At 36.2% G+C, this 26214-nt stretch overlaps 1 protein-coding gene across 1 annotated transcript; it reads right to left on the reverse strand.

Moving 5' to 3' along the window:
- Window positions 1-5814: 5814 nt before the first annotated feature.
- On the reverse strand, window positions 5815-25121 carry ASUN (asunder spermatogenesis regulator). Its single transcript, XM_009879683.1, has 16 exons — window positions 24896-25121; window positions 23560-23634; window positions 22575-22777; window positions 22207-22287; window positions 20914-21004; window positions 19079-19207; window positions 17327-17411; window positions 14598-14687; window positions 13543-13632; window positions 11888-12066; window positions 10882-11052; window positions 10355-10509; window positions 9107-9337; window positions 7840-7979; window positions 7039-7174; window positions 5815-6199 (listed from the first exon to the last, which is right to left on the reverse strand). Exons 1-16 carry the CDS (start codon window positions 25118-25120, stop codon window positions 6160-6162), a joined length of 2121 nt encoding a protein of 706 aa, XP_009877985.1. The 5' UTR covers window position 25121; the 3' UTR covers window positions 5815-6159.
- Window positions 25122-26214: the final 1093 nt, after the last annotated feature.

Below are 26214 nucleotides of genomic sequence, written 5' to 3' on the forward strand. Positions count from 1 at the left end.
TGCTGTAAAGCAGATTTTTCTTTGAGATAGTTTATCTTTTAAATTGTTTTCTATATTTCAGCCTTGAATTAATCTGCTTAAGACTAAAAACTAAACTTGAACCTTTTAAATTGTTTCTGAGACTATGCTCTGATAATAAGTTGGTTTTGTTAGCATTGGGTTTGGAAAATGTACAGTTAAACAGAGTGCTTTATTGGATTTTAGATAGTTATCATCCATGTATTTCCAGTCTAAGTCTCCCAAGGGCTAGTATGTGATCCCCATTTAAGGATGCTACAGAAACTCTAGATTACCAACACATTTCCATCTTAATGCAGTCAGAGAAAGTATTTAAAAAAAATAATCTTCAAATTGTCTTCCAAAGTGATGCTGTAGCTAAGTGGTTGTGCTCAGTTACTCACTTCACAGGCAAGAAAGATTTGCAATGCCTACCACAAAGGGAAGTAATGTAAGAAAAGCAGTAGGGAGTTCTCTTAACCCTAAATAAAATCCACAAGAAGTACCATTTCTCAAAAAGGAGCCTAGAGGGCAATGTACCACTTCTCTTCTGAAAAGTGGTAGATGATAAAACAAGAGGTTATAAGCACAAAACTGCATCTGAGGAGGTTCAGACCTCAGGAAAACTTTTTCACTTGGGGGTAATGCAGCAATCGAACAAGTCACCCAGGGAGACTTGAGACACTTAATCCTCAGATGTTTTTAAGACTTAGCTAGGCAAAGCCATGCTTGAGCTCATTTCATCTTGGCTACAGCTCTGCTTTGAGTGGGAGGTTGGCTAGATAACCTCCAGAGGTCCCCTCTAGCCAACATGCTCCATAATCCTACGAGGCTGACAAGATTTCTTTGCTGTCATTCAGTATCAGATAGCTATTTTTTTCCCCCTCATAATTCTTTCCTTTCCTTTTCTCCCTCCTCTCTAAAGGGCAAGCAAACACTTCCCCAAAGGTTGTTCATTCCATTAAATTCCTAACAGCAACTATCGGATGCCTCTTCTTTTTTCCTATACCTGCCAACACATTTTACGATGAGGAAGATGGCAACTCAACTCAGTTATCTCTCCAAATCATTCCAGCTGATGGCTTTCCATTGGGATCAGAAAGCTGGCTGCAATTTAACACCTCTCAGCAAACCATGCATGGCTATCCCCTCGATACCGATTTCCAGTATTCACCTCAAGAGTTTGTGCTGTCTGCCACAGATTCAGGAGGACTGACTGCCTGGGAATCCTTCACCATTGAGCTTCTGAAACCCACCAACGTACCGTGCCACCTTTACACCGTCAGAACAAAAAACAGCTACTACTCTTTCCTGAGAGAGAGGAAAAGGATTAGTTTGTTTCTAGAGAAGCTCTCCCTCTATTTGAACTCCAGCAGTCCCAAAGACATCACGGTGACTGCTCTCAAACCTGGGTCCACAGTAATCTCATGGTATGACAGTTCGCTGTGTACAAGTGCCAACAGATCTTCCAGCTGGTGTGCAAAAGATGAAATCCAGGAAGCACTAGAGAAATTAAGAGTGCCGGATGGACATGTGAGCCCACACTTTGTCCAAGCAATGTTGCCAGAATACAAAATTGACGTAATTTTCAACATTTCATATAGCGAAGTCTGCCTTCCCACTACAAAGCCATTCAACGGGTCTTTCAACAGTACTGTGCCTACACTTCAAGACTCTGTGATTCAGAGGACCTCACCTGCCTTACTAAGCAGTCTCTGTGTTACGGGTGGGGTGGTTCTAATAATATTGGTTTACTGGTTTTGCAAGTGCCACAGGAAGATTCCTAGATCACAGACTGTGACGTTTCAGAGCAACTCCCAGTTAAGCCATTCTGACGTGGAACTGGATGTCCTGAAACCCCGCAAAGCGCCTGTACATGAGTGCAGAACTTCACCTTCACCTCAGTTATGGACACCACCTTTCACATCACTTACCTCCCAAGAACAGTATTCTAGGTCAATATCACTGCCTCACATCATACCATCTTTCCAGCCGCCAAAATACCAACTCCCTCCCCGTTATTCAAGAGAGTATGACTACCCAGAATGATCAGCACAATATCCACAGACTTAAGATCTTTTAAATTATACTAAGAGCAAATCTAAAAAAATACAATTTGTCCTAGAATGTACTATCCTCGATACTCAGAAAAAAAGTCATAAGCAGTTAGTGATTTTAAAATTTTTCAATTTAAAATAGAACATACTTAACCTATGCCTGACAAAGAGGCAACAGCAAAATCAGAACCCTGAAACTAAGTACGAGAACAAAATGCCAAGTAAAGGAGGTAAAGGAGTCTATAGATGAGGTGGGTAGAGAGGTACGTCAGAACAAGAAAATGTATACCAAGGTGGTGCTGGTGGGAATGAGGGGTCACAGCCAGTACTGAGTAAAACTAACTCCATTAGGACTCCCCGATTCATAAATACATATTTTACATAGAAGAGGCAGAACTGTCAGAAGGATCATCACAGAACATGTTTCCATTGAAATTCAAAGGCGCTAGAACCCTTGAGTCTCTATGTCACCTTGGAATTTTAGATTAGTATTTTCAAGAAATGCATCCACTAATTGTCCCTCTTTCATGACTGACATTGTCTCTGTCCTCAATCTTTCAAAACTTTTTTGTGTTTCTATTAAATACACATTATGTGTAGCATTTATAAAGGCAACGGTAGCTACTTAACATGAAGTACTTCCTGTTAAGTAATGTACTTTTCAAAGTTCCAGGCTTGCTTTCTTACAGTAAAGCTGGCTCTCTTGTCTGCTTCCACCCACGGCAGTTCAAGGACCACAGGGAAGAAAATATGTAAAAGAATTTCTAAAGACTTTTCAAATATTTTGAAATCCTTTCAGTTTAATAGATTAACATAAACAAAAATTAACCTGTAACTTAACTATGGATTAAACTATTTAATTCATAAGTTCCAATTTCAATCTGTAAACCGTTTTAGAACAGGGAAAATCTTCCTTGAACCTGAAAGCACAGTGTGAAATAGGACCAAAGTACTACCAGTACCACCACATAGGAAGGAAAGAAGATACGTAGAGAATGCCCTTTCCAGAATTGCCACACAACTTTCCCAGAGAAGGTGGATTGCGAAAGAGCTTCAGACCACTGACATTATAACTCTGGAGATAGCGTCACTAAGCTGTCTAGGAACAAGAAGCTGGGTAACTACCCTGCCATGGTGTGCTCCTGCTGACGTGGTATGTACTGGCCACCTCTTGTTCTGATGAACTTCAAGTGAGCAGAAGGTATAGAAGCCACCCCGTACACAGGGCAGCCCAAACATCACAAACACCGCTCTAGCACAGTGAGCGGACACTGGAGAGCAGCGAGTTTGCCAAAGAACAGCTTTTGCAGGCTAAAGAACACAGGCACAAATGTGTACTCTTACCATAAGGCAACCAGGTAGAACTGGATCATTTGGAAGCAGGCTGCTGACCAGTGCAAAGGGAATCCAGCCCAGGGATAGATCTGGGAGTAGGAGATGAGAACAGCTCTCCAGTGGTCCACTTTTATGTTGTAGTGCAGATTAATGTTTGCAAACAACAGGATGCCAGCATGACGTACCAAGGCAGGTCCCTGAAGCCTCTGCTGGCTTGCCTTCTCTCCAAACTTCAGATACACACTACCCAGCAACCCCAACAACAGTCCAGCTCAAACAGTAGCCATGGCATGGAAAGAATTTGAACAGCTCACTAGCCACAGGTGTACCAAGAGCTACAGGACCACAGTATTTGAACATATTAAGTTATATTTGTGCATACACTGCACACGTACAGCCCAATTCTAGTTATAACATTTGTGGAAGCAGATGAACAACGTGCACTAGCTAGCTGTGCATATGAAAACGTTACTAACATGTTATGTTCTTTTTTTGGGACAGCAGTTGCTCTGTGAATATGACAACAGTGACAGGATTTACATCATCTTGCACGAATGAGTGGCACTTGTCTGGGTTTACAGCGCTGAGTAACTTTTTGGATAAATACAAATTCCTCGAGATGACTACTTCAATGCTTTCCAGAAGCCATCTAGCTACAAACCAGCTCTAAAGTTTGATGTAAAAGTCAACAAACCAGCAGTAATTTGCTGTAGCCAATATAGATATAAGTTGACAGATACAAGATTGGTGAAATATAAATCTAAAGGATTACTGCAGGAAACATCAGCCTTTGTAGTATCTCATGTCTCAGTAAGATTCTTCAGGTACTTAGAATACAGGCCCACAGTCAACCACCCTGGAGAACTGGGCCCTGTTCATTTAATCACTTAACAGTCTTACCTGGCAGATGTTCCAAAAGTGGAAAATGTAGTTAGCAAACAAGCTAAACAAACACATATTTTAATAGCAGGTGCAGAATTTTTCTTTTCCTCTAATAAAGTATTTAATTCCTGTGCATATTTAAGGACTGCAGCTGAATATTAATGGCACATCAGGAGATGCAACACACACAATTCCCCAAGGCACAGGGTAAGTTTTTCAATTACACTTCTCTAGACTAGCAACAAATTGCAGAAAGCTGGTATTTACACACTCCCTAGATTCCGGACTTTAAAACTGCTTTAGTACCCAACAGAAGTATCCAGACTGATATACAGTACAATCTCATTAAAAAAAAAAAAATCAGAAACTTTTGAGACAATAATTCCATTATAGTTTTCTTCATCAGAACATTTCAGTCGGCGTGTCAAGAGATGTGGTGATGCAGGATATCCTCTTTTCAATTTAGTGAAAATAAAACTCTTCAGACTTCAGGATCTCCAAAAATTACACACTGCTTCTGTACAAGCTACGTAAGTTTTAGAACGTGATAAAATCATACTGTCATGCACGTACTCTTTAATCACTCCGTAAAAATGGTTCTAAAATCGTAACAGAAAACACATCTGCATCACAGTGGCTAAATAATCCCCTTGAAACTATACATGGTACTTTAACACAGCTGAAGGACTCTGCTACCAGTGTAAGCACAGAATACTGGCATGATATTTGTTTTCAGATCTAGCCATCACAAACTATGGTATTTAAAGTTTCAGGTGAAGAAATATGAATATATTTAGTTTCAGAAAAGCTCACAAAGATGTGTCTTAAATCAACTTAAACTGTAACATACCAAGTCTGTGAGACCTTCACTTGCTTATACAAGCTAGAATAAGGCAACGGATGCACATCAGAGGAAGGCTGATATACTTGGAGACCTTAGCTGTTCATCATTCCTTAGCCCACTCAAGTTGACCCATTTGGAAGCCAACCCAAAATTTTACAAGGGATTAGATCACAAACACTGGGTGAAGACAGTTTTCCTCTTTGAGGATGCTACTCTCCATTATGAGAAAAAGAGGCTCTACTCAAAGAAACTGAAGACAGAACATTGTCACTTCACAGCCATTAAAATTCAGAATAGGTCTCCCCATGACTTTCCAAAAGCTTAGACCTAAAACCAGAGGTGTCTTAGAGGGCATATTTCATCAAAAAAATAACTTAACGATTAGCAAAAATTTTATTTTCTTTTTGCTTTGCTTACAAAGACTTATCTCCAGCATAACAACCTGAAAGGCTTTGCTTTCTAAAGATAATTTCTGGTCAGTTTTTAGAAGTCCTTAAACCAACAATTTTTAGCTGTAAAACCACTCACTCTCCCACCCCTTAGTTGAAAACCACAACTGGCATTTTCTCAGCTCAGTGACTAGGTACTCAGTGTGCCGTCTTTTCCATAATTCTGGACTCCTGAGGAAGTTTCATATAAATAAAAGTGTTCATGAACCAAAATTAACAATATTATCAGTTAATTATCAATTACTTGAAATTTTTTTTTTTAAACAGTCATCACTGATTTTGAAATATTAAACGAGACTTAAGGGAAAGGACTTTAACTAACATTTTTGATTACTTGATTTAGTCCACGGCAGCACAGGTTTTCTTTGTCCTAAAAACATGACCGTAAAATACTTCAGGACAGCTCCTATTTGCACACTATTCGTTTAATGTGATATGCGGATTTCGTATTTCATAGCAAAAATAAGAATAGAAAAATGTAAAAACCAATCAAAACAGAGCTATACAGTTGTACTGAAACGGTACCAATATCAATTCCAGCATTAAATATTTTTGTGATTCAGCCAAGTTTTGTCCAAAGAAACAGTATTAATCATCACTGCCGGCCTGTTTTTCCATTTTCCGTCGTTTCCATTCTGCAATGCAAGACAACAATTGGTAAGGCTTGTTACTGGAAATACAATCAACAGATTAAGAAAAGAAAATCAGACCTAAATATTTTTAAATAAATTTTTTACTTCACTAGCCATCCTGTCTCTCCCTACCCCCAAAATACACAATCTTATCTCCTCTTAATACTTCTTTAAGCAGCAATTGATACATAAAGGAAAGGTTTCCGCAAAGAAATTTTGCGGCAACAACCACAAAAAGCTATCCATTATCAGCCTCACCAAAAGACAAAAGCCCATAATCATGTGAGTACAGAGAATCTATTTCTGAAGTTTGAGCTTTAGCAGCCTGTTTCAAGGTCTTAGTTTTCACCCTTCTTACACTGATCATTGACTACCACACCAGCTTATTTACTTAAGAGGAGATTGGTTTGGTTTTTCAGTATTTTTTGGTAGAACATGGACTACTATTAACTTCATTACAGCACAGCATGAGATTCAACCACTCTACTATCGACAATATTTTTATATTTGCCATTCCTTTGGAAGCTAAAGCAAGCAACAGACTGGAACAAGAAATCTCAACTTTGCTACCGTTTAACCTCCTGAAGTTTAAGGGTTTTGCTGCAAGGGCAATCACTAAGGGAAGACCATTTATCAGCATTCAGCCTTGCTCAGCACAGATGCAAACAACTGAAAAGCAAACACTGCTGTAGTTCTCCATCAATACTGAGAGACAAATGAATGTATTTATACATTTTAATCCTCAAAAGAGTAAGGAGTCTTTTTAATGCTGAAACTGAAATATTCCTCCATACTGCATATTTACTACTGCTATTTGTAACAATGTCTTTACTGATACAAACCCATTTTCTTCTTTCAGATGTTGATATAGCTCAGCTTTATTGTTGACAGAGTTCAAACGACCAATAAATTCCTGGTGTTTCCTAGAGTTGGCAGTATTAATCCTATTGCTCCATAAAGACAGCAAGGACATTGGCCCTAAAATTGCAAGTAAAAAGAGTCTAATGATTTAATTTCTGAATTTTTAAACATTACTTCACGATAAAGGCTTAGAAGAAATTACAAACTACGGTAGTACAACATGTTAAAACCACTAACATTAAACAATCTTATAAAAGAGGCTAAATAAATTCAAAATGTGCAAAGTGATAACAGCTGAGTAGTTGCTTCATATGAGATTGACTTTGCTTCAAATGCAGAATCTGAACACCAGCTCAGCCATTGCAACAGATCGCTCACACCAAGGAAGAGAATTAAGAACTGTCCATTCTGACAACTATACTGGTTAGGCACATTTGTATTTATCAGTCAGCAGGAGACAGCAATTTCTGATACCTGTCCTTAAATAGCATTTCTGACATGCAGTAGCTCAAATAGCACGAACAGAAATTTGTCCAAACCCCTGTCAACCTAAGTGCCTATGAGTAGGCCCACACAGTATCTTGCTATCTCTCTTTTTACATAGCCCTGTTGAGATTAACATATTTATCAATAATTTCTCAACATTGAGTGTTTAATTAAAGTTATCCTCACTGACTTAGCTTTAACTCCAAGACAACTCATCTCATTACTTTAGAAAATACAGACCGGTACAACAGCTTCTATCTTGAAAAGAAATCTCTGTTGCAATTCTTCTGGTTTACCTTTTGCTTTTTCAACTGCGGGCATTTCATCCATTGTAATAAGAGGCTTTTTGTTGGGTGGCTCAGGAGAATCAGGGGAATCTTTGATAACTTCAGCTTCTGCTAGTTCTTCTTTTTCACGATCCAAAAGACCTTTCAACCTTTTCGAGAAGGATGGAAAACAGTGAAGCAAAATACACTTAGAGCAGCACATATGTTTCGCAATACCATTCTGTACTCCTCAAAGTTATATGCAACCCATATCACAAGAAAATTTCTTTTGACCCCTTGGAATGGGTGAAAAGTAGGGAAAACCAGCCACATAATCCTCGGGATAAAGCCTTAAGTAAAGGGAAGGATCCTAAAATATAATTTCAGCTCAGTTAGTTAGCAGTACTTATATTGTAGTTGAGACAGTTAATCATAATTTTGAAGAAAAGACTAAGTAACAATGAATATACAAAAATACCACACAACTTCCTATCTTTTCTATGTGAATTCAGACCTATTCTATACCAAATCTGTTTTATCTCAGTCCCCATTTTTGTCCCGCACGTGAAAGTAAAAGCAATTGTATGAATAGTTTGATCATACACAGAGAGACATGAAAGGTCATCAGAATGGTGACAATAATGTAGGTGAAAATGTCCTCCTATGCTAAATGTTTGTGGCATGCATAAAACATATGCAAATTAAGCTTACTACCATGAGGGGTTTTTGATCTCTTTAGAATAGTAGTTTGAAAGGCAGAAAACAGAAGAGACTGACAGATGCTTACCACTTAGACAAGTTACAATAACAACATGAATTACAGATGGTAGGTATACAGCCAATCAATCCTGACATCCGACTAAAGAGAAGAGCCAAATCAATCTGGACTGTTTATCTACCTGAACTGTAGATCTACCTATCTACAGCTCAAAAGAAAATAACTGCCTGTCTTGAGTTTTTAGTCACAGTTTATATTTCTATAAAGCAGTTTAATGTATAACAGGTGATGTGGTTTCAATAAAATCCAACAGCAGTGACTCCTCAATCTGCAAAGTCCTGCTAAGTGATCACCAAGTTGTCCAACAACCATACTGCTTGCAAAATATGTTAATTTGAGAAGTCTGATAGGCAGGCAATGTAATAAGAAGCCCATTTCTCAAGCTTGGTAATAGTGACTGATCCCAAGCATGAACACATCAAATTGAAATCTGCAAGTGTTTCACCACAATTCCTCTCCCCTTTGTAGTAGGGCAGGACAAAATTAAGCTACAGTTCTATTTCACTTTATGAAATTTACCTTTCTGATTCTTGCCATGGCTTATCTGATTCATAGTCTTTGCCCAACTTCTCTGACTTGTCTTCTTTGTCTTCTCTCTTTCTACCTCGTTTCTTGCGCTCCTCTTCTTCTGGGGGTTTGCTTCTGCAAGCCATCAAACATTCTAAGACTCGCTGGTGTTTATCAGAGTTGTTTATGTGCGCTCGTACAAGAGTCTCCAATTCATTCCACATAATCCGGTACTGTTCATCTCTAAGCAAGGCCAAAAAAAAAAGATATTACATACAGGATTACCTAGATCATTAAACCACTGAATACATTAAGGTTAAAAAACAGACCTTAAGAAACCAAAAAAACCCCAAACCCAAAAATAACTCTAAACAGATTCTCTGTCCTCTTGTCTATCCGCCTGGGATTACTGCATCCTTTAAATTTAAAACCACATTGCATGTAACATTTCCCAGTTAACATCCAGAATTACGATTAAATTGAAATAGACTATGTCCACTAAAATCAAATTCTTAACTGCCACAAGATCTCACTGCCAAAAGGCATTTCTGAGTCCTTTCAGGTGTTTTCTAATTATGCAATGTCAGCAGAGGCAGATGGCCACACATAAACTGACATGCAAATTAATTACTATTTAATTCTTTACATAAAAAAATTCAGAAAGAATTGTACCATGCTACTGTAAATAACTTCCAGTGATGTGGCAAAATCTCCTGTAGCTGAATTTCTTTTCAGCCAATTCTTGGAAATAAAATGCACACATCACAATGATTGAGATATCGACATACTCCATATTTGTTTTAAAATAGCAGCCCATATTTTAAATAACTGTTTCAAAAGGATGGCTATTCTAATATAACCCAATTTTAAAGCATTGTTCACTTATAATATGCTTAACTTATCCTTTTTATTAATTTGAAATTATTCCACTTTCTCTGTCCTAGCTTGTATCAATCTCTTACCTTTCTTGATAACTATCTTTGCTTTCACATTTAATACACTCACAATTCCTGGGTATTGGAATACATCAATGGATGTATTTTTTTTCCTAACATACAGCAGTATCAGTACTGTAATAGCCCCTAAATGGATGTACGTAAAGTATTCATAGCATTTGCTTTGTATCCATACAGAATTTAGTTTACTACGTATTACCTTTGGCCAAATTTTAAGAATTTGGTATGAAAACAATGTCAATAGAGTATTTCTGAAAAAAAAAAAAAAAAAAGTCCATCATCAACAAAAAGATAGGCATGTAACCTTTTTGGACCCTTTCCTCTGGTACCAACTGTTGAAATTGGCAGCGGATCATTTTTCCTCTCCATATCTACCAAATTGTATATTGTTTTTTGACAATTCAGAACATCCTCATCGGTCATTGCTTCTTTTACGATCACACTGGCTAATGGCACTACCTGTAAGACAAAACAAAAGTCAAACAAAATGTCACAGGAGAGAAACAGGAAGGAAGAAATCAAAAGCAGTGGAACCCTGGAACAACACACAACAAACCCACCCCCTCTTATCCTCAATTTAGTAATAACTGAGCAGATATAAGCAGATGTGTATTTTCTTTACCCAGCAGCACTGTAGCGGTCAGGTTCAAATATTCTACCCTATTTAGTTAGCATTCCAATAATCTATTGACATTAAGTACAGAGTACTTCAGCTGAAAATAAACTGATTTTGTGGCAAGTGATTTATCATAAAATAGCTAGTATTTCATCAAGTGGCAAGGTGAAACAATCTAGAACAGAATAAAAGGTTACAAACCCCATGTTACTTACAGCTTGCATGTTGAAGATAGTAGTCTGAGAAATAATCATAGGCCAGTAACGAGTATGTTTCTCTAACTGATCTTTTGCACGTTCCAATGGACTTTCAAGACTTCCATCGATCTTATATCTGGGCTCTAGAAAAGGAGTTAATCGGTTTTCCCTCATAAATTCACCAAAATCCTAATGATAACCAAACAAGATACAATTAGGCATTTCTCTAACACAGTAACTTTCACTGAATGGGCGAAACAGCATAGTCTTGCTTATCTCTAACCATGTACCATACCCACCACTAAGTCTGACCCTAACAACCGGAGCCCTTTTTCTATCTTTCAGATGTACATTATTCAGGGTGAACACTAACAATAGTTGTATAAAAATATGGGTTAAAAACTGACACAAGTTTTTTTAATGGGGAGGCCTTCTGGATCTGCAAGATACTTCATTACGGTAAGAGTTTTGTTATGTTTTTCTGGAAGCCACTTCTGTTTGCCTACAACAGATACAAAGGATGTGTTGAAAAAAATAAAGGAAAAAAACTAAAATGAATGCAGCTGATTGTCTGCTCCACATCCAGTGTTCAAAGCTGACAACTTCATCTTTTCTATTTATCATACAAACCATTCACACACAATCTATCCTTCTGACAATAAGCAGCATATAGTCCTATGTGTATCCAGCCCACAGAAAAAACTTGCCAAGTAAAATGTTATTCTAGAAACAGAACAAACTTTAAATACCAATAGTGCATAAGGAGGCAAATACTTCCTTAGCACAGAAAGGATCCTATGAAGCAGGCATAACAATAAACAGAAGTACTACTTTGAACTAAGTATGTCCCGGTAGTACAAAGAGAAACAATTCGACCATGCAATCCACTCCAGCTCTCCAGAAAAATGTACCAACATTTCCTTTACACATCTATTGCACTACATCTCTTGTCATCGGACACAAGCAACAGCTTAAGAAAAAAAACAAAAAACAACAAACCAAAACAAAAAGAAAAGAATCTTACTGTAATACGGTAGTCAGTGACTCTTCCACCACACCCTTCACTAATTGATGGGGGATCTTCTAGAATTGATCTCGAGCTGCTTAATACATGCAGAAAAATTTCTCCTCCATGGCTGCTGAGCATGTGACTAATGACTTTAGAGCCTGACTTGCGTGGCTGCTCCAACAAAACAGAACGACCTGTTGGAAATGAGATCAGTTTCACTAGTTACTGCGTGCTACAACTTTAAATTGAAAACCGCATACACATAATATAGGTTTGTACCTAGCCATTAAGACTCTGAATCCATTAGTGTTTTCACCTAGCTGAACAGGAAACAGTTATCTCCTTTGAGTATTTACTCCATCTCTTTACACAGAACATATGCTCTTACATTTTACACAGAAAGATCAAAAAAGCCTCCCATCTGGACCAATAAATCGCTTTCTCTGTATGGCGTTATTCTTTAGAAAAATACGTATTTGTAAAGCATTAAAATGGTATATTGTGTAAGGGCAGTTTGCTATTTTTAATTATTGCAAATTATGTTGTATACTAAACTTATTTGGGAAACTACTGTAGAAACTCTCTCATTGACAGCAACTTCTAAAAAGTAACAAAATACCCTATGTGAGTATAAAGGTATCAATTGACATTATTGGCTAATGCTTAAAAGAGATACCGTTTTTCAGATGGAGAAGTAAAACTGCCTTTGTCTTATTTTCAGTAAAATACACTAGGTATAAAAGGGCACATTCTACAAGTAAATTGTTTGTTATGAGGAAGCAAAAATAGAAGATTAGAAGAGAGTGGTTATCTGAAATATGCTATTAATTTTGTTTCTAACAATTTTTATTAATCAAAGTACTTTTTCAGTAAAGAATCCTTAGAGAAAAATACACAAAAATATAGTGTTTAATAAAACAACTGCACATTTATTTAGACATTCAAATGACTTGACTGAAGAAGACATCCCATTAAAAGGATGTTTGTAATGCAATTTTGCTTGCAAACTAAATAAAACCACATGTAATTAACATTGACTACATATTACTTGTTTGGAACAAACAGTGTTGGCTTACCTTTTTTTGCATGTATTTAAATGGCAACCTCTTATAGCAAGATTCTTCGCTGTAATAGGCAAAATCTTGCAGGTAAGCAAAAATCTAACCTCCTTTCTGACCAATCCCAGTACATGTATGTATGTCTGCTTCAATTGACCAACATACTTAGTTGGTCATAACCCAGTTAAAAGAGCTTTCTGAGGCTGCCCAGAATCTGCTAAAAATCAGGCAAAGACATAAGTTGCTAATATTTTGCAATAGTCACAGTAAGCATTGTGATTGAGTGCACTACCACCTACTGAAAGCAGGGTTTCCTACTAAATAGCATAAACCGAAAAGTATTCTACATTTGGATTCAGAAAAGAACTACCAAAATTCAGTACTTGCTCCTTTACATCTTTCCTCCCATCTTCAAGTTTCAAAACACATTCCATTCGCCTTTGAGTACATTTAACAGCTTTCTTCTCTTATTAATAGGACACGTTAAAATAAACTTGACATTTTTTACAGTATATAGACATTTACTGCTATACAAACCAAAATGTGGTAAGTGCTCTATTCACAATATTAACAATTAAAACGTTAAATAATTAGCAAAGGACAAAAAGTTACCGTTAAGGAGAAAGTTAGTAAGACATGAAGAAGGTCTGCTATTTACATCTACTGGTGAAATTCTGTATGCTCCAGTGCAATAGTGTAATTCTGAAAAATAAATTAATAGAAAAGTTGAGCATGTAGTTCCACATACAGAAAAAATATCCCACAAAATAAAAGGAAGAGAAGGCAGCTATTCCACAGTCTGAAGAACTGTCTCTTGATCTAACAGTCTGCTCCTTTCATCGGCTCCTCACAACTCTCGAGAACCTAGTACATTCCCAAGCCCTATTTCCAGCAGGACCTCTAGTTTGTTATCTTCTGAATTATTTCACTGTAGAGTCAGACTTCTCTTAGTTCTCTCACCTATATTTTTGATTTGCTGGCTCAAAGACTCAACATATCTTGCTGATAGTCTACAGGGTGCATGAGCTGAATGGCCAGGTGGTTCCTATGTTTTCCCAAATCTCCCTGTCTTTCTCTCCTTTGCTCAGATTCGGGTAGAGATCTCTCCCTTACTCAGATTTGGAAGTTAATATGGAGGGACCAGTCTACTGATAGTATCATTGCATACATTTAATTTCCTTTCAGAGATTTTTTTACTCTAAAGATTACACTAAAGATAGTACTTTGATTCCCGCCCCCCCCAAGACTGATTCCCCCGAAACAAGAATTAAAACAAAAAAACATTCAACGTCTCAAATCCACTAGGTTAAAAAAACACCACTGTAGAACTGAGAAGGTATACTTGGCCCTGTGGGAGGGGCAAATAATTATTGAACATTGTAGTCAAGGAACAACTTCATGATACTTGATTGAAAAAACCCACCAAGAAAAACATTACTACCCCTCTGACCTCTTAAACAAACCACTGATTAACCAAGAACAGGACAGCATCGTATGACCATTGGTAAAGCAGGGTGCAGTCAGCAGCAAGGTTTATAGAGCAAAAGGTAAAACCAGCATTATGAAAAAGTGAATTACATCCTTGTTCAGATTCTTATCAGCGTACCGAGAGAACAGTGTTTAACACAAGTTAGAATATCAGTTTGGTAAGATACCATGTTACCTACCCACACTATTTGTCCGAGGAGTACACCATTTTAATGTTACAGTTTCTTTAAATGTGCCTTCTCTGCTATTGCCACCTACATGATTATCACCTGCAATATAAAGTCAGAAAAAGCATGTCACCAACCATATTTTCTTTATTACAACAAAAAACTCTAAACTTTAAAAGGCACAAAATATTTATAACATGAGCATATAGAAAATGCAATCTAATTTTAAAAAAAGTTAGATAAACTTAAGCAAAAAAGTTATTAGCAGTGGCAGTTGAAAAAATAACCTTTTAAAATCAGCATCCACTACATATAATTTAAAAACCAGTTCAGCAAATAAAATACTGCAACTCCACAGTATGTTCCACAGGTTTGATTCAACATTTAGAAAATTATAGATATGTTTTGGTTTATCTATAACAAGCCATCTTTTTCTTCTAAAATGCCTAGGACTTCAAGACAATATCTTCTTTAATTTTCCACACAGAAATCAGAACCCTTAACAAAAGTCAGAGCTGATCATTTCTTGTACATATCATTTAAAGGCACATTTGACAAGTTGGGCTTTTCGGGGAAAGTAGTATTTGGTCGCGTCATCCAGTATCTTTGCTATGTTAGATTCCACCTGAACGTCACTCAACACGTTCTACTGGCTGTAGATGTTTTGTTTTAATCATTAAAATACTTTCATACAACATCTCACTGATAACTGGTCTGGCAAGAACTACCTGAAGGCCTTAAAACAGACGTTATCAATACTCCTCAACACATTAAACTACATTTCTACTAGTGAGTTTTGCGATTGTTCATCACCTTTGACTCACATTATCTCAGGAAAGAATTAACTGAGTTTTGCATGCAGTATCAGAATTACAGTAGCATAGTAACTTAATATGCTCAAATCCACAATAACTGGGAGGAATGAAAGGCATACATCAACATGCAACACTATGTCGTCTGTTACGGTTTAGTCTAATCTTTCATGTAAGAAGTTTTCTTTTATTTCATATCAAAGGCAGTTACAAAAGTTTCGTTCGATTTGCTTATTAATCATGCAGGTAACTTGCAAAAGTGGATTTTTGTTTTTCAGTTAAATTAAAATAACTAGAATAATTTTAGGAAGTCACTCTCAGAATATCTAAAGGCCAAACTTACTTAAATCTAAAAATTCTCTAGCAATGTTTCACAGAAATAAGATAAATGTAACTGAATTCCTACTTTCCTAGCACCAGAGCTATTACAGCAGAAAGATTTATTTAAGAACAAATAAAAAACTAAAATTTACAGGATCCAAGAACAGACTTTTTCCTCTCAAAGTTCTGATGGAAAAAATTTGAAGAGGAGCTGCAGTCAGAGTTTGCTTTTGGCTTCTACTAGCAGACTTATTCCTTGAGCCAATAGGTATTACAAAACTATTTATCAGCCCTTACAGTGAAGTTTTATGCTTTTAACATGGCAACACAAATTCAGGTGAGTCATTACTGTAACATTCTATTCTTTTTCCTCCGCTAGAATATGGAGCACAGTACTTGTAGATAATAAGGTGCTACCTATTTTTCCTCAAAGTAATGGTAATGCCCTTAAGAGGAGAAAAAAAACCCCAAACTCCCTAAAATGACTACTTACAGACTATGTGATTTCAAGGTTCGGAAAAGAAATACCCACTCTTTGTTAAATAACTCTGACATAAATAACTCACTCGTTAAATTCTTCACTTTTTAAAAGTTAAACCACAATCAACTTTCTAGTATGTTTTAAAACTATATAATATAGCTTCAGATACTAAAACAGGTATCTACAGCCTATATCTAAATACATGTATTCTACACACATAGCAAGTCTGACTAAGCTTTTAACGATACTGGATCATGTAACAGAAGTTACAATCAACGCAGTAAAAGAAAACAAAGCATATGCAAGCTTTTAAAAGCTTAAAATGAGACTTCAGCACTGAAAAGGCATACAGTCTAAGCATTCCCTAACACATTGGTACAGGCCGAGGGGTTTTTCACTGCTTGGCTTTCTTTTAATTCTACTAATACAGAATTATTAGCCTGGCTTATTAACAAAATTTTATATCAAGCACTGTTTCCTGAACAAAAAAGCTGAGGTCAGTAAGACTTATGCAAAACTGAGTTATTAGAATTTCACCTCAGAGGAATACTAGATAATAATTCCAGACTTACAAAAAGGATACGAGGTATTTCAAATACAACAAGGAAGCTCAAAAGCCAAATAACTGTTGTGTTTTCCAAAGCAATTACTGTCATAAGCAGGTCTATGGGATATAAGTAACATGAACTATTATTACTTAACTGACAGATTAGAAGTTCAGTTGCGCAAGGACTAATTTTCCACAAATACCCACAAGTACTTTCTTTTGCAAAATCACCGCACGTCTAGTTTCTCATCTACTTTTTATATCTCAAAAAGAATTTGACAACCTCTCTCAAATCTCAGGCAAATATCCTGAACATATGTGAAAACTTGTCTGATAAGTCTGATCTGTTTTTTCATCGTTATACCCTTATTACTGTATTAAAATATGCCAGTAAATTATGCCAGTAATGAGTAAAACTCCAATGCTCACATTAAAGACCAAGTTCTTGGGTTGTAAGGAGTAACTAAGAATATGCTAATCATTCCTGAAATTGACATCAATTTGACTGTCGCAATCTTTCTTTGTGAATACTTTCAGCAGGCTGATCAAAAGCCACTTTTAGAGCACTGTTTCTACTTACCACTCTTTAAAAAGTCAATGTGTGCCTCTTTGTGATGAAGCAGCTCCACGTCATAGTTGGCTGATGTATTAGCGTGTTGCTCTTCCTTTAAAAGACAAAAGTAGAAAGAATAAATATAGCTATTTTAGCTAGAGGTCACTGTTTTCATAAATGAATGATTCTACATTTACCTTTCACTCCAGAAGAAAACAAAAAGCCTCCAAAGTGCATCAGACAACAACGGGATTGCAATGTTGAGGAAACTGTTTGCTCTCTGACCTGTTTAAAGATGCAGCCACCTGCTTTTCCTCTTTTTTTCTTTTTTGAAATCTTATGGTTTCCTCTTTACACAAACGTCACGACAGTGTGCATAGCGTAAAATATAGGCAAAAAATTAACTTTTTAATTTAGCTTTTAAAATAAGCTGCTTAACTTAACAAAGATAAGGAAGCCTACAATATATTGAATACTACCAGCAGTTACAACTTACTGAGCAGCAACAAATGGTCACTGCAGACTAGACTGGCAATTACTTTTCATAACTAAAAATCTCAAGAATCCAAACGAAAAAAAACACACTTCGAACTTATTATCATTTCCTTGCATTTAAGATATAACAAGTGTACTTGCAGCTGCAAGTTTTTATTTTTAATTAAAAATGGATGTTTGTAAAGAGGACACTGCATATTTAAACAGCTGCAGAGGACTAACAAAAACAGAACAGTAACCTTGGTAACTTATTCCAAGTTTAAAAAAAAAAAAGAAAAAACCACAGAGAACCCAACATAGTCTATTACTATAAGGACAAAGGCAGAAGGGAGAGGCATACCAGCAGCACACAGGTCAGAAAGTTACAGACAAGGTATTTGCAAACTTAAGTCACATTTATGCCATGACCCATGCCAAAGTTGCATTTAAGCTGTGAAAATAATTTTTAATTTCATGTTTCAACTTATAAAATCCCTACAATATTGCTACTTTTCAAAGATGCAAGTAATGATTGACAGTATTAGCACTTGCATTTTTTAAATCAGGAAAGTTTATCTGCCCCTGCCCTTTTTGTTTGAATACTGACCCTTCTGTTTCAGTTGTCTCCTGCTGTTTATCAGAAAACTACTGGAAACTTAATACCTGAAATTCTTAGTTGCACCGATTTCCCTCCCAGTAGCGATAAAAAAATATTAAAAATAGGGACATAAACAACTTTGAACAGAAGATGCTTAATTTAATCTTTAACGGGATATATTCCCTGTCCCCCTGTTTCTGGTTTATGGATCTTCAAACTGGAAAGCCTTTAGTCAAAAATCAGCTATTAGTTACAAACACCTTTATGTTGGGTGGGCATGATAATGAAACAGAGGAAAAAGACTCACTATGCCACTATAATGCACAAGGGTCAAGAATATCTAAACACAACTAGAAAGAGGCAAAAGAATCACAGACAAAGTAATCTGAGGTAAATAAGATTGTATTTATATAAAATAATACAAACAGAACTGAAGTAACACTTGTATTGCTACATCAAAAATTGAGATTCAGCAATACAACATTTTGTTCTGTGATCCTTCTTTACTTTTTTTTTTTTCCCCTCCTTTATTTTTACTAACCTGGTCACAGACATTGAATGTGGGCTAATAAAAAAAAAAACAAACAGAAAATATGATATGGAGAGAAAAACAATGTAAAAATTTAATTAAAATAAATATTAGAAGCTTTCAAACAAATTTAGAAGTGATGCAGCTACTTAACAGAAAGCTATAGACACAATATTACCTTCATAGGAATGTTAGTTATTGTGGTTGAAGCCAGATCAAAGTGCTGTTGTACTAAAACATTCAGTTTTGTAGCCAGATGCCGCCCCGCACGGACACTGTGCACTTCACTGGTTAAAACAGGTGAAAGCTAAAATAAATTGACATAGAGTATACATTAATGGATTAGGCTCTAGTATCATGTAACAGTATTATTCATTTGAAACTCTAAAATAAGCGCATTTATACTGCTAAATTCAACTAGGGAGAAAAACTACCACCCAAAAAAACCTATGCCAATGGGAAACTAAGAAGCAGCAAAAATTATTTCTCATTCAGAATTTTGTAGGTTATGCCAGTTGTTATAGTTGCAGTTGCTACAAACTGTCAAAAAAAAAAAAGAAAGAAAAGAAGTGTGCTAAAAAACTGGAGTCATTAATTGTTAATAGGAAGAATTGGTATCACAACATGGGGAAGAAATCCTCTTAATAGCAGCTCTGGGCCTAGTTTTTCGCTCTTTTACTTGCTGAGTAACAGGAACAAAGTCATTTTTACATGCCTACCTGTAAGTGCGTCATATATACAGAAGGGAAACAAACACAAGCCATATGATGCATTTGATTTTTCCCTAGCCAACAAGGACATTGGGTTTAGGCTCTTGAAAACAACAAAACAGAAAAGACGCAGAAAAAAACCCCAGTGATAGAGATTACTGTCTTACAGAGGAAAGCAGCAGTCAATTTATTCTAGTCTGTTCACATTTTATTTGATTTCAGACAACTACAAAAGAGTTTTGTAGAACAGAATCTCAGGAAGGTAGCTATTATAGTCCTTTATGAAGTAATATGCAGGACTAGATGCCTTTCATGTTAAGAATAAGACTTTTTCTTGTGTCTTTTCTCTTTCTTACAGATAGCACATTCAAATACTGAGCAGAGCAGACCGATGAAGAGCAGAATATATTACAAAGCATTTTGTACGTACTTGGTTTCAAACAACCACCACTAAGCGTACAAAAGCACATGTGCTTTTGTTACTGAACAACTGTAATGTTAATATATAGAATAATTTCTTATATGCACCATTTCACCTTTTTCGTAAAAGAATCTTTAAAAGTACCTGTAGAGTACTGCGAGTATCTGATGAACTTATATTCTACATTCCTACAATACACTGTCCTTTCACTTGGAAGCAGATATGCTTTTCAGTGCCTTTCATTGAAAAGGCATTCTGTTAGCTAACATTGGAACAACAGAATTTATACACAAAAGCCAATTTTGTTTGAATGAGAAAACCATTCAACCAAAAGGCTAAAAATGCTAACATGTTAGTCTGCATAACATAGAATATGCTGTGCTGAACAATATCCACATCATTCAGCAACAGATATTTGGGAAAACAGGGCTTGTGCTAGCTAGCAGCTTATGCTTGAATAGCAGCAAAGTTCCTCAACTAACCTATTCAACACACTAAGTAGTTGATGGTTTTCCACTAGGTTCCTAAACGTGGATTTCCTTCTCAAAAAAAAAAAAAAATCTAACCCAAGACTATCATTCTATGGCACTAACGGGCTTACTTCACAGAAAATTAATCATGAGTTATTAATGCAAGAAATTTAAGTAATGAAATGAAAAAAGGGGATACCATATATGCATGAAGACTACAAAACAAGAAAAAGTCTACACTTGACAGCCTGCATATTGCCACCACAACTTTTCGAAGAATTATCACCTGTACTTTTTCCTACACCTTACCAGAGGCTCAAAACTTATCGCTGAATACTTAATTTGCATGTCTATTTTGAGTCTGATATAGTTCCTAATCCTTGTATAAATTGTCTCATTTTAAGCTCCTTACCTCTTTTTTAGGACGATCTGAAACAAGGCTGTCTTCACCAACTGGGTAAGTGTGGATCAAGACCAATTCACATTTCTGAATCTGCATTAGACTTAAAAATAAAAACATTTTATTTAGCCTCCAGTGTGGCAGACTATCTCCTAAAAATTAGATCAATTCTCCCAAGACTCATCTGATTTCCAAAACACAAAATCAGAAAACTGTATTACAACATACTGTTTCTGAAAGCATTCTGTAGAAACTAGAGTGCGTTAATGACTTTCAAAAGCACACACTTCAAAATAAGTTTTTTATCAGAATAAAAAAAAAAGTATAACATTTCTAGCTCTTCTGATGCTACAACACTGTGTTTCTTTTCAGACGTATCAATGGTTCCTTCACTGGTGAAACCTGTTCAGCTTCATTCAACCAAAAATTGACACTACAGAGGATTAGTGTCTCCAAGCGTGTGCACAAATATTAATGAGGGGATTCCAGTGAACACAAAAACAACTACCCAAATAGCTTGCTTATGTCCTAATGTGACTGGAAATTTGGAGAGATCGAGACATTGTTCCACATCTCTACCTAGCGGAATGAGACCACTTTTCTGTCTTTACACTGGACTTAGAACCCAATTCCCTGGGGCAGTGTCCTTTATACGTACATGAAACTGCAATTGCAGCAAGTAAATATAGGAGACTCCTACTTCTGCTACTTAAGTGCCTAAGGAGCAACCAAGAACAGGATCTCAACCTACAATACACTTTACAAGGCAACACACAATCCCCAGGCCAAACGGTTCACTGTTTAATTAGACAAAACATACGGTGGAAAAATGACTTCTCAGAAGAGATGCAACCTGTACTTCAAGAGATTCCTTTATCTCAAGGGAATAACGCACACAATGATTTAGAAATTAAAAACTAGTTTCAAAGGTAGCTATTTTAGTCGAAGGAAGATGAATGTAAAATTAATGCAATGTTATCAAGAAAAAATGCATCAGATGCATTTTTGATTACAAATATACAGTATATAAGAAGGCACAGTTACGTCTCTCTTTTTGGAGCAAGATGTAACACCCTAAAGAAATCCTGTAGTATGAGGATAAAGAATGATACTGAAAAGCTAATGATTATACACCAGCTCTAAGTCAACAATATAATGATTTAGCACCTTCTATTTCACACAGGCATTCATTCAAACAGTTCACCAGAATAAATTTAAGTGATAAAAACACATCCATATTTCATAGAGGATATATACAGGCAAGCACAGAATAAGAGAAACTATGTTTGTAAAAAGTATACTCACTGATCCGAATTAGCTGCAAGCTTGTTATGCTCATGAATGGTTTCCTGAACACAATCCTCAAGCATCCGAACGTGACTGTCACTAGAAAGAAATTTTATAATTTTTTTTTTTTCATGCAGGATAATCAATCCTCCTGTTCAAAGCCACAAGCCACTAAATGCTCTCCTATTTCAAATGGGAAATTTTTGTTTGTTACTGTAACAGACCTCCATAAACGAAACCTTTAATAAGGCAAGATACGATCTAACAAAGAACGCAAAAAAGCCAGCTACTTAGGGCACTACTTCATAACAATCAATGAAAGACATACATAAAAGTGTATGAAATAACTTTTTTTTTAAATGGTAGAAGCACATTATCATACCTACCTTTTTGCATTAGTAATACAAATTATTCTTCCTCTGTTTCCAACACGCTCTGCGTTCTCCATGAGCATGGTTCGAGCCTCATGCTGGTATTCTGTTATTTTGCAGAGTGCTTCAACTGCTGCAACCAGACCATGAAGTATGCTGCAGCACTCTGGATCTGCCCGAGGATTAGGTGGCCCAACAGCTGCTAATGCTGCCATCAACTAGTTAAAAAGTTATTACTGCAAGTTACTTTACAGTCATTTGTTAAAATGATCAGTTAAGAGAAAATCCATAACTTATTTTACATGCAAATTAATATTGCTGGGAGAAAACCAAACAGAGCAATTAAAGACCATTATATGTTACCAGCTTCTGGAAAACATTAGGCCCTAAATTATCCTTTGCAATTCATTTATTAATTGTTACTAAGCCTTGCGAATCTAATATTCTCATGTATCACAGAAAAATACCTGGCTAAAATAACAAGTTATATCCAATGCCTGAAAAAGTCTAATATTATCAGTTGCCATCTGCTTTTTTTTTTCCTGAGAATTTGGAAATTCAGTTCCTCCTTGAAGTAAATTTTTCAGAGGACAAGACCATTCAGTATGAAACAAAACAAGAGCAAAGAGAGTATTTACTTTTTTTTTTTTTAAACACAGTTTATTTACCTATCATATGAATGTAAAAAAAGTCCAAAATTTAAAATTCAAGAAGCATCACCAAATTATAAGAAATACATAGGTAATTTCTTCATAACATTTATCTTAATACATAACTCTATACTCAAAGCTACTGGATTGTTTTTAAATTATGTAAAGCTGCCTATAAAACAGTCCAGCCTCACAGGTGGCTACTTAAAATTCTGTTATGCAATAATTTCAGACCAGATCCATCAACATTTTAATTAACAAATTATTTCATATTGAACATAGTAAGAAGCTGGTATTTATTCCGCAATTAAACTAGACTTACAAACCAAAAGAACAGTTACAAAGCATACCTCCTGCAAGTTCTGATCTTCTTGAGTCCAAGAATTCAAGACATGAGCCCCAGAATCACTCACAATGAAATTCACCTAAAAGGATCAAAAAAGCACATGTAAGATAACAGCCATTGATCAACAACTTCTATTTATATTTTTAAGCCACTAAATCAACCTCTACGTTGAATTAGCATTGCAGGATATTATTAAGTATTTTAATAACTATGTAATATTTTCAGTAGAATAGCTACAAAATAAAGTAAATTCTAATACTGCAATACTGGAAATCATTCTCTAAAGAGTGACAGAGTAGATCACAGGGGTAAGTATCTAGCAAGATTTAATAAACATCACAGAGCAAAATATGTTCTAAAGTTGACCAAAAAAAAGTCAAGAGGAAGAACACCTTCCATCTCAATTTCAGTTTCTCACATCACACAAGCTCCAGTTCAGCCAAATGATTCAAATCCATTAAGCATATGCTTGATATAATCTCATAACTGGACTTGATTGTGTATTAAATGCTCTAAACTAGAGTTTAAATTAAACATTTGTTGTCTGAGAACCAGGACATGCAATCCATCAAGGCAGTGCAGCTGACATGCATCAAATCACTGAACTACCAGAGGTATTTGTTAGTGCCTGACCTCTGCCTCAGCAGCTCTCTGATACAGCCAGTATTCCACCATCACTACTTTGTACCAATTTCACAAGGTTGATTAACTCTTTTTTTCCCCCCAGGGTAACTAACCTTTAGGACACTGCATAATGGTTTACTCAATAATGTGAAAAGACCTAAAAATTCAGGGATTAGTTACCTTTATTTTTGATACAATATTACAGAACCCACCAGGCACTTATTTTTCTAAATAAGGAGCTATGTGCCAGGAAGCTCTCACACTTTTTCAAACTGGTAGTTTCAGGGTGATCCTATCTCTTCCTAAAGCCCAGAATTCCTTCAAAGTTGACACCAAAAACCTTATGAAGTGCCAGCAAGTGTGCTTAGAAACAAAATACAATTTGAAGCAATACCTCACTCAAGCTTTTTTAAACTTATAGCTCAGGAGAACACAATAATAAATCTGTAAGTTACCTTAAAGTCCCTGTCTTCATGTTTTGCACGGAGTTACAAAGTGACATTACGACAATGACAGGTCCCAAAAATAAATACATAATGGGATTAATATACCACCCAAACCAATTTAAATAGCTATAAAGCACATCAACAGGACACCAATTTTTTTTTTATAATAAGTTGTGCTTGATCTTTTAATCTAACCAACAGATTTAAAATTAAAGTGGGAAAATATCCCCTATACTATCAACTATCATACACAGTATGGGAAGAGCTTACCAATTTCTTGAAAGGGAAAATATCATACATTATTCTACAGTACTCCATGGATGATTCCACTGAGCAGGTCCACAGTGATTTTGATATGGGTGCTAGAGGTATAATTCCTTGGGTCCGATTCTTTACCAACATATCGAATTCAACATGTTGTCTGCAGGATTCTGCCATATAAGGGCAGTGATCCACAACAAAAACAGTTTTATGAGACTCAGAAAATATTTTCATTTTCTTCCTAAAAGAAACAGATATTAAAATCAGAAAGAAACTGTACAAGGTAAAAAATTACATCACAAGATTACTGTGCAATTCATATAGCATAAAATTATCTTACTAGAATACGCAAGTTTTAAAGAGGTTACCTTACAGCATTTAGATTACATATTGTGTACATTAGCTCCTACAAACCTGCTAAGCTTTTAAAAAAACTACAAAAATCCCCATTTTAAAAATCAATTTACATGGCAACAAATATCTTCTAGAACTCTTACTACATATATTTAGTATACTAGATTTTGAACCAGAAGAAACTATTTTTTCCCAGGAGGAATAAAATACATAAAACGTGAAAGTATACCGTTCAAAAAGCAACGACGATGCACAATATCACCCTCCCCACTTTTCTGATTAAAGGAAACTTCTTAAGAAATGCTAGGTACATCTTTCTATTTATAAATGAATATTTGCATCTGTACTTCGATGTCTCACTGACAGACATACCAAATGAAATTATAACGTAAATGTTTCTTATCTAGCAAGACTCACAGGAGCAGCCCTTGTATTCTCCCCAACTACAAAGCCCGAGAACTCTGCAATGAAGTGGGGGTGCATTCTCCTGTTTCACATCGATAGGCTGGTTTTCCCTCTCCTACAGCATCACTGAAAGCAATAGTTTTGAGACAACTACAACATCAGATCCTTACATGAGGACCGACGTCATAACTTGCAGACCCAAACTACGCAGGAAAATTAGTCTTAGACCAGCGCTACTCAGACCACTCATCTTAGACCGAACACTCCTCAAACTTACTCAGCTTCTAGATGTTTCTGTAACGGTTCTAGTATAAAAATCGAATTCGTCCACGCAAATGCTGCTGAATTACAGAATACACAAAACCCGAAAAAATATATACGAGCTCAGTGAAAAACCTAAAATATTAAAATAAGGAGGATTCACACAGGTCAGACGGCAGGTTTCGCACCCGTCCTCAGCAACACCCGCAGCTGCCGGGGCACACACGCTACACCCCCTTCGGCAGAGGCCAAGGCCGGCCCGGCCCATCCCGGCCCAACAACTCCCATCCTCTCTTTTACCTGGCAGA

This window comes from Charadrius vociferus, unplaced genomic scaffold (assembly GCF_000708025.1).
Source record: "Charadrius vociferus isolate BGI_N301 unplaced genomic scaffold, ASM70802v2 scaffold90, whole genome shotgun sequence".
NCBI classification, from domain to species: Eukaryota; Metazoa; Chordata; class Aves; order Charadriiformes; family Charadriidae; genus Charadrius; species Charadrius vociferus.